The sequence below is a fragment of the Mytilus trossulus genome, chromosome 7, assembly GCF_036588685.1.
Source record: "Mytilus trossulus isolate FHL-02 chromosome 7, PNRI_Mtr1.1.1.hap1, whole genome shotgun sequence".
NCBI lineage: Eukaryota > Metazoa > Mollusca > Bivalvia > Mytilida > Mytilidae > Mytilus > Mytilus trossulus.
This window is the reverse complement of record NC_086379.1, coordinates 6,435,155-6,445,885: the sequence shown is the minus strand read 5'-3', so window position 1 is coordinate 6,445,885 and position 10,731 is coordinate 6,435,155. Positions and strand designations below refer to the sequence as shown.

Below are 10,731 nucleotides of genomic sequence, written 5' to 3'. Positions count from 1 at the left end.
ACTACATGTAAACATTGAGTTTTATCAATGGGAACGCAATTGTGTTTAGTTTACGTGTGAGATACACTAACACAACACCGAATTTAGGTCAATGTGAACACGGCCTTAGTTAGTTAAATCTACAAATTTTATTAGATATTATGATTTTTTATTGCAATAGATTAATATGCTAAATACTGTACTTTGACCTATAATATGGTTTATTTTTATAAATAGTTTAAATTGTAACTTGGATGGAGAGTTGTCTCATTGGAACTCATACCACATCTTCATATATATGTAAGGGACGACATCAAAAGTTCAATGTAGGATAAAAAAAAAAAAAACTAATTCATTTAGTTTATTTACTGACACTCTTAACCCCCCCCCCCCCCACACACACATATCATGTTGTCTTCCATCAGATTTCCAGTGATGCCACAATATCTCAGTAGCATGAGTTCGCATCCCAACCAGGGAAGAACAAAATACAACATTGTTGGGCCGATGTTGATACGAATAATATATATACAATCTCTTTTCAGCCTTGACAGAAAGACAAATATTTGTCAAAGAAGTACAATTCATCAAATGTGAAAGACAAGAGTACAAACTATTACAATAACACCATAACAGAATTACGGGATGTAGAAGCACAGAGCCACGTCATATGTATCACAATGACACAAAACAATGTTGGTACAAACCCAGTAATAAATCTAATTCGATTGATAACATTATGAGAAAGGGGATTGTAAATTGTAGTGAGAATTAGGAATGTATCCGTAATAATCTGTGAAACGGATTTTTTCTGTTAACTTCTTTTACTCAGTTTTTCCTAAGAAGAAAGAAATAGCCGCATTTTTGCGCCTGTCCCAAGTCAGGAGCCTCTGGCCTTTGTTAGTCTTGTATTATTTTATATTAGTTTCTTGTGTACAATTTGGAAATTAGTATGGCGTTCATTTCACTGAACTAGTATATATTTGTTTAGAGGCCAGCTGAAGGACGCCTCCGTGTGCGGGAATTTCTCGCTACATTGAAGACCTGTTGGTGACCTTCTGCTGTTGTTTTTTATTTGGTCGGGTTGTTGTCTCTTTGACACATTCCCCATTTCCATTCTCAATTTTATTTGCATTTTTGTGGAGTACACGACTTCTGATACCGTCTCGGATAATCCAATGTGTGTGGGCCAATAAGTAGAAAATGAAGCTGACTCTTGTTAATTTGTATCGAGCTTATGTATCATTCTTTAGACATATAATTCGATTGTTCTGTGATATATGTTTGTGTTATTTTGATTAAAAATTGTGATGCAGCATCATGTGTTGTTTTTTGTCACTTTAGAATAACATTTTAACAATTTTTGACATTGATTAATGGCTTTACGTATGTGCCTGTCCCAAGTCAGGAGCCTGTAATTCAGTGGTTGTCGTTTGTTTATGTGTTACATATTTGTTTTTCGTTAATTTTTTTCCATTTTCAAAAATGTTTCAGAGATTATATACGCACTTGACAAAGGATGCATAAATTCAGGTTCTCCAATATACAGACTTGTCAGTGTAACTGTGATGTAGTTTTCCGTCTTTTTAAATCAGTAAGATCGGAACATTACTTGAGGAAAAGAGGAAATTCCTTCCTGTTAACTTACTTTACCAATAGAAGAATTGATGCAATCAAATCAGCAACGTTCTACATCACGAGGAACATCTAAAATTCAAATTTATTTTCAAAATCAGTCTGTTTCTATCTATTGAATCCTACAGTAATATTAAAACCATTACAGCCAAAGTATTTAACTATAAACAAGCGTTGCAAGAAAAGCTTCAAAAAAGTATTGTCGTATGTAAATTGTACTACTCCGAGTGTATTGTAAAAAAATAGAAATAGATGATCACTCATTTAATTCCACTTACAAAAACATATCATTTGACAAGGCTGAGATTTTAGCGAATGATAATTCCATCATTGCTTCAATGAACATTACATTGAACAACAAATCGGAGAACTCTGAGAGGCAAAGGATACCCATTAGAAATTCAAACTCGTAAGTAAAAACTGAATACATTGACAACGTTAACATTTGTTAACACCATGAATAAAAATGAAAACAAGACAAACAACAGTACACAAAACACAACAGAGAAAAACAAAGACAGAGCATAACGAATACCACCAAAAACGGGGAATGATCCAGTGGTCTCCGGAAGGGCAGTTGATCCTACTCCACATGTGACATCCGTCAGTGTTGCTTATGTTTCATACACACCGGTTCTAAGTGTAATTCAGTAAACTAAAATGTGGATTGTTTTGCAGCAAAGACAAAGATGATTTAACAAAAAAAATTATGGCAGCTCAATATTTAAAAAAAAAGAGTAATATCGATGCTCGAATAATCGATACTATTTGTCCGGAAATATTCACAAATTCTCCGCATTGTTCTGTTCTGTTCTGTTTGAGAAAATCCCTCCTTCAAAGGAGCACTTCGCACAATGACGAATAATGTTTATATAAATATCTAAAAAAAAGACATACTACGTACGCCTCGTGAGATGAGTGTTGGTACCGCAAAGACCCTTACGCTTGCTTGGCGGAAGGTTTTTAATAATGCGAGTTCGTAGTCCATGTAGAGCAAAGCAAAGCTTCCTTGTGATGTATTCTACATTGGTTTTCTAGTTTTAGAAAATAATTAGTGTTGGAAACGTCATCATTTCATGTGGTTATTACGTTTTTCGCATCCAATGTAAATAAAATGTCTTCAACACATGAACTAAAAGACGGTAAATGGTTTAAGTTGAAATATGAGTAAAGGAAACTGGTATTTTATCAGTTCTTTGCCATCCTAATATTTATTACTGCAATTTATCACCGGATAATACATTATGATACTTTAACAAAAGCTGTAAATGAAGATGGTCTAGTGAAAAACCTGTCTGGTCATGTTATTGTTATTTGATATAAAGATAAACTGTTTACTTTAACAATCATTTCTAAAAACAAGACATAAATTCCGAATAGTTTACAAAACATTTTATAAAAAAGAATATTTTCCAAGAACAAAACTGACTAGAACAAACTATTTATAATAACATGAATAAATTGTTGTCTTATGTTGATGGGGATAGGACCTTTGTCAGGACTCCAGGATCAGCCGTTTGTAGGCTTGGGATTTAGGGATTGACCATTTTGGGATATGGGAATTCTTTTATTCTGATTTCAGGACTTCGTGATTTACTTTATTTAAATTTGGACCTCAAGATTTCGTGTTTTTTTAGACCAGGTATTCCAGATGGAAGCAAGTTAACTCGTACCAACAGAAACTTGTACCATGTTAACTCGTACCAAAAAGGTTAACTCGTACCACTGGGATGTCGTACCACTGCAAACTCGTACCACTGCAAACTCTTACCATCAAAAATATATTAAAAATTACGAATATTTTATGCTATTTTTTTTGTAAACTTAATAAAATTAATGTTGAATTACTTGAATTTTATACTGGATTTTATAGACAAAAATACGAATGTTTTTAAAAAGTTTTATTTTTTAAGCTGATCTTTTAAAGTAGTTAATTATAATCCAGAAGAAAGAAAAAAAACATTATTTTAACTGTACCTTAAGTTGAATATCTAAATCCAAATTATCCAAATTAAATTAATTAATGCTGTAATCCATGATCACAAATTGAATGCTATGTTTACAATTATTGAAAGCCATGTGCTTTTTGGCGGGAAATTCGGGAACAGGAAACGGTTACATTTCATTGTAACTTGTTATTTATAAAAAGTAAGAATTTCATTTTGGAAATCATTTTGATTATTTTGATTAACTGCTAAAAATTAAATTCAATAATAATCGGTAAAAGTTAAAAAAAAAAAGCCAAAGGAGACAACAAAGCACATCTGCCACGGTATTTTCTATCCAATAGATAGGGAACATTAGCTGCAAATTGGTCATTGTACTTTCAAATTATATTCATTTTACAGACTTGAGAGGTATTGAGTGAAAGTAAATTTCAAAATTACATCATTATACACCATTTAAATGCATATAACATGTATAAATAAGTTGGTACGAGTTAGCAGTGATACGAGTTTGCATTGGTACTAGTTTTTGTAAAGTGGTACGAGTTGACGTTGGTACGAGTTTACAATGGTACGGGATAACTATAATTCTTCCAGATCAGGAACCCTCCCATCCCTCAATGTTGGATCTGTTCACCAAAACATTTTGCTTTCATGTGTATCCATCCTCTCAGTCTGTCCATTCCAGAATTTATTGTATCAAATCTTTTGTGGTTTAATCAGGAGCTTTTTGTTCTAGACTGAATGTCATTTTCTTTTTATGAAAATCCAACAATTTCTCTTAAAAAAATGTTACCCCTCCACAAAACTTAACTTTCAGTGGCTTATCATACATAAACTATAATCCTCCTAATACATGCAATTTTAATTTTAGAAAACCTACTTTTATATAGAACATAAGGTACCACGATTTCCCGAGAAATACGAAAAAACATTATATCCCCAAAAGAAACTGATATATCCTAAGAAAAAGATTTTTTATGGTGTTATGCTACTTTTTATAGTGTTATACCAGAGACATATAATACAATTGTTTTATATGTCTCTGGTTATACTACTTTTAACATTTTAACAAGTTATTAAAGAATATTTTATTAATTATGAACGCCTTAAACCTTATTATTGTATGCTATTACAATGATTTAAGAAGTATAACAAATATAAGACAATTAAAAATCTTTATCTCGGGATATATCAGTTTGTTTTGAGGATATAACATTTTTCTCGAATTTCTCTGGAAATCGTGGTACCCTAGAACATAATACAAAGATTTCATGATTATAGCGAAAAAATGGGGGAAATAAAATATGTTTAGTATCTTCAGGCAACTGTGATATGTCATTGTGTTATGTTCTATCAAATGTAGGTACAGTATATATTATACATATATATATAGTTTTCTTAATTTGATTATAAGAGGGTTTACCATGAATAAGAGTATGAATTTGGTTTACAGATTAGACAATATAATAAGGGTAAAATAAATAAGGATTAAGAAAAAATAATATATATATATATGAAAAACAGATTAAAGGTGTGATTAAATTCTCCAATTTTGATATAAATTAATCACTTATTAAAAATGGATAGGATGGATGCGTGACAAAATGAATTGGGATGGATTAACTCATTCAACTTAGGACCGGAATAACCAAATACCAAACATGTTCACTCTATTTTATGTTCACATTTCTTCACATTTGCATATTGCTATGAAATATAGATATAAAGGTCCAGTTGTAAAATAAATTGATTGACTATTTGCCTCAAAAGGTTAACCGGTTTCCCTTTTAAAGTCAAGTTTATAGTGTTTTGTGATTTTTTTTTATGAAATAAATATTGTCATGACAATCACAGGCATATATGTTCAATCTTTTATTTTAGAATCATGAAAATAGTCTGAATATACCAAAATATCTATCAAATTCATCACAATGACATTTGCACAGCAACTATAAATAACCATATAAAGGTGTTGTTATTCCAGCTACATTAATAAGTTCCTTAATTATACATGTACATCAGACTTCTCTTGAACTGAATTTTGATGTGCACATTGTTATGGCCAAATAAAAAAGCATGTGTGTTTCCTGTTTCCCTACCTACCCTATATTTTAAGCTTAGAAATAGCCTACCCTAAAGTTTTTTTGGTCATTTTTCAATAAGCACTGTTAAAGTCAGGATTTCTCTCCCATAGACTCAATGTAAAAAAAAATTGTAAAATAAAAAAAAATCCCTACCTACCTACCCTATTTTTTTCAAAGATGAAACAGGAAACACACATATTATTTTATTTGGCCTATGCGTTAACTTTTCTACATTGGCTAGAGGTATAGGGGGAGGGTTGAGATCTCACAAACATGTTTAACCCTGCTGCATTTTTGCACCTGTCCCAAGTCTGGAGCCTCTGGCCTTTGTTTGTCTTGTATTATTTTGATTTTAGTTTCTTTTGTACAATTGGGAAATTAGTATGGCGTTCATTATCACTGAACTAGTATATATTTGTTTAGGAGCCAGCTGAAGGACACCTCCGGGGGTGCAGGAATTTCTCCCTACGTTGAAGACCTGTTGGTGACCTTCTGCTGTAGTTTTTTTCTATGGTCGGATTGTTGTCTCTTTGACACTTTCCCCATTTCCATTCTCAATTTTACATGTATAATGCAGAGTCACAAGTCATTAAAAGTTGGTAATATGATATAGTTTAAGATATGTGTATGACTGCAATGCCATGTATGGAATCAGATTATAAAACCCTATTGTACTGACTTCATATTTAAATCCTCCCAGATTTATCGCAATATCACTACCTTTGATATGCACAGAATATAGTGCATTGATCATAACATTCTATAAAATTGAGAATGGAAATGGGGAATGTGTCAAAGAGACAACAACCCGACCAAATAAGAAAACAACAGCAGAAGATCACCAACAGGTCTCCAATGTAGCGAGAAATTCCCGCACCCGGAGGCGTCCTTCAGCTGGCCCCAAAACAAATATATACTAGTTCAGTGACAATGAACGCCATACTAATTTCCAAATTGTACACAAGAAACTAAAATTAAAATAATACAAGACTAACATAGGCCAGAGGCTCCTGACTTGGGACAGGGGCAAAAATGCGGCGGGGTTAAACATGTTTGTGAGATCTCAACCCTCCCCTATACCTCTAACCAATGTAGAAAAGTAAACACATAACAATACACACATTAAAATTTAGTTCAAGAGAAGTCCGAGTCTGATGTCAGAAGATGAAACCAAAGAAAATAAACAAAATGACAATAATACATAAATAACAACAGACTACTAGCAGTTAACTGACATGCCAGCTTTAGACTTCAATTAAACTGACTGAAAGATTATGATTTCATCATATGAACATCAGGCACAATCTTTCCTGTTAGGGGTTTAGTATCATACCATCATAACATATATGAGAAGAACATAAATAGTGTCATGCCAACAACTGTTTTTAGAATAAATGTGTTCAGTTTCGACGCAAAGACCTTATCAGTGACTCAATATTAATGCCAAAATATGCAATCTTTAATGACTTGACAACAGTGTCGTAATTATATCCCTTCTTAATAAGTCTATTCAAAGGTTTTGTAAGTTTCTGAGGTGAATACTGACACCTTTGTGCTTTATACATCTTATCCATGAACATATCCAGAAATTTTTATCAATGATGTCAACTTTAAAAATTGAAGTTATCTTCCTTTGTCCAGAATTCTTGTTGATTCAACTACAACCAATGTTTTCCACTGATGAATTAAAGCAATCTTAACACTTCAGTGCTTACAAGCACTTTGATTCTATTTAAATAGTATATGTTTATTTTCTTTACAGTCATTAAAGATACATTAGAGAATAAAGGAACACTAGGACAGATAAAAGCCAGGATAAGAGCTGAGGTGTTCAATGCACTGAATGACGAAAGTGAAAATAAACCTCAACTTAGCAATGAAAATTTGATTATAAATGAACTCATCAGAGAGTACCTAGATTTTAACAAGTACAGATATTCATCATCAGTGTTGGTAGCTGGTAAGTTCTTTACATTCAGGCCTTCATTAAAAACTTATTAAATTTTCATCCAATCAAAACATCTTCATTTACCAATATGGTTATTTGGAGAGGTATATTTAAAAAAAAATACAAATTCTTATATCAGACAGTCACATTCTAATGTCTTTTTAATTTTAAAAATGATTGATGATTTTAAGATCTCAAATACTTTATATTTCCAAGTTCATGGCCATACATATGTAGAGTGCCCATTTTATTATTATTCTCCTTCGTCATGTTTGTCTAGGGTCAATAATATATATGAGAAAGATACATGCAATTATTAAAAGTATTCTACACCAAACCTTTTAATAGTATACTTCACCTTTGATATACACACAGTCTTTACACAACTTGTCAAATATATGTCTGATAGCAACATCAACCAACTCATCCACATTGAAAAAGATAAAAAAAACGTCAAAGAAACAACGTTATGTATTTATAAATTTATAATGTAACTTTTTTTAGAGTCAGGACAACCAAATGTTCCATTAGACAGAGGATTTCTAAGCAGAGAACTGAATATCAGAGAAGACAGAAATTCTAGCTCAGTGTAAGTGTTTTTGGTTTTTATTTTTTTAAAGTGCATTTAGCTTTAAAACCCTTGTTGTACAACAACACAGTAAAACCTAACTGGTAGCATCAGTATATAATCCTACATGTTCAGTTTCAATATATGTTAAAGTCATAAGAAACCTCAAGTCAAAAAAAATTAATGCATATATTTTTTTATAACTCAATGGATAGTTTTCATTATAAAAACTTATGTACTTTTTTCTGAAGAAAATTCTTTAATTTATTCATATTTAGAAGAAGTTTACTGTATTTGAATTGCTTCCTTCCAGCAAGCAATTCCCCCCCCCCCCCCCAACATATTTTCCGTATGCAAGGTGACCTCATTGTGATCCATCTCGTAAAAATCCGGTGACCACAATACGCATGAACGTCCTTAGAATAAACTATTATCTGTATTTACATGTTAAACACGTGCTCAATTTCCATGTTTTTTTGTTTATTTTTCGTCAATTGTTGACAAACAGGTGACAATCGTTAAACTTCGGCTTCAAAACACGAACTTTAATTACCTGCCATATTTTCACAACAACACTGACTGATTGAAAAAAAAATTGACGATTATACGAAATTTACACGAAAAAAATGATAAATTCGAGTACAGAAGACCAAGTTTATGATGTTTGTATGCGCTGGTTCAAGAATTGGAAGAACATTATTTTTCACTGGTCACTCGTTTCTTATGAATTTAACCTGCCGGTAAATAAATGTGAATGTAAGAATGGTTTTGAGTCCTCAACATCCTGTCTTCTTTAGTCTTTACTCTTTAAGACTGCAAGATACAATGAGTAAAAATGAGTTCATGAGAATTACAGCTCTGTAAAACCATTGTCCTTCTTATAGATCAGAATCATGCACGGGAAATTTCCAAAAGATTTTTCTCAATCTTAGATTGTTGTGAACTGTAGGTAAAAAAAAATCATTGTGAAAATTAAACTATATATTTCTAGTTTGATAAATTGAAAACAAGTTCTTGTTTGCTTTACAGACCTTTATTATATGGGTTGGTATCTACATATCTCAAAGAAAATAGAAAACCAACAGGTCGAGAGGCATCACCACAGAGAAATCAGGGTCCAGGAAGAGGAGCTTTTCTAGAGCAGCTTAGGCAAGACTTAGGTAAGCAGAAGGTGTAAATATTTACATAGTTTAATATGAGGGTATGGATTTGATCTATTGTTATTTACTTTCATTGAAAACAAGTGTTTTGGATTTTCAAACATTGTGAGAACAAATTTAGAAATAGAGTCCATGTGTTCCACTGTCTGTAAGTCCATCAGTCTGTCTGATCATTCGTCCTGCTTCTGGCTTCTTTTCCGGAACATAACTTTAGTACCATTGCAGTTTCATCTGTGTGACAGCGTATCTTCAGATTACTCTTTGATTGAATCAAGATAAAGAATTGTAGTAGGTGGTTGGGTGCTGGGTGTTTAATTGTGCCCAAAATAGTTTAAGCCAAGAAGTTTTAGTATACATTATATAGATATAAGAAGATGTGGTATGAGTGCCAATGAAACAACTCTCTCATCCAAGTTATGATTTGCAAGTCACAATTTGTAAAAGTAAACCGTTATAGGTCAAAGTTGTATGATTATATTGTATTAAAAAAATTTCCAGTTTGAAACAGGATTATAAATTTCTGCTCAATATGTTTAAACATTTGTAAAACTAAATTATTAACTAGATTCAGTCTGCATGGCTCTACTCTATTCCTTATAATTGTTGCTCAAAAAATTAAGCATATATGGTTTGATTGCCTATGGAAAAAGAAACAACCATTCACCAGAGTTTGAATGATATGGATGCAAGCTACTAAAGGCCACAGTGCATCATTTGGCAATGAGCAAAAGTTGCAAAACCCATACATATAGTCAGTTTATACATGTGAAATAATTCAAACAAGAAAACTAACAACTTGATTTACAACAAAACCAAATTGAGTCAAACTTTTTTTTTAAGATTTTAAACTTTGTATTTTATTTTAAACAGGTCAAAGAGAAGATGAAGATGCTGTGATAATAAAACGATGAAAAGACGGACATTAGAATATTTGGTCCTTTTTATTTTGTCAAATCATAGTGATAAGAAGAAAAGAGAAGGCTAACACCCACAACACAAAAACAAAACAGACAATTTTTGTATGTTCAAAGACATTCTGAACTAGTTTGTACATGTATTTTTGTTTGTATATCTATTTATTTGATAGTATAACTTGAATGTATGCTATTGTTAGTGATGAGTATAAAGCCATTAAAGAAGAGACTACCTTTTGAAACTTCTTTCCTTTGTCACAAAAGTGTAATAATGATAAGGATTTTTTTACATAAAATTGACTTTTGTATATATATTGTTAATTATTTATATAGTTTTATAATAAACATCAGAGCATTTTTTTTTTAATTTTTGGCCAAAAAAAGTACTAGTAGTCTAAAACCAGCTATCAATGTGAAAAGTGAGTAATTGATTTGTGTAATGAACTGCATCATGATGATGATGATGGATGGTGATGTTGTGTTTATTTTATGAC

At 31.8% G+C, this 10,731-nt stretch overlaps 1 protein-coding gene across 1 annotated transcript; it reads left to right on the top strand.

Moving 5' to 3' along the window:
* The first annotated feature begins 2,638 nt into the window (after positions 1-2,638).
* LOC134726780 (centrosomal protein 20-like) lies at positions 2,639-10,595 on the top strand. The gene is made up of 5 exons (XM_063591195.1): positions 2,639-2,756; positions 7,410-7,607; positions 8,100-8,184; positions 9,193-9,323; positions 10,194-10,595. The coding sequence occupies exons 1-5, from the start codon at positions 2,729-2,731 to the stop codon at positions 10,232-10,234; spliced, it is 483 nt and encodes a 160-aa protein (XP_063447265.1). The 5' UTR covers positions 2,639-2,728; the 3' UTR covers positions 10,235-10,595.
* Positions 10,596-10,731: the final 136 nt, after the last annotated feature.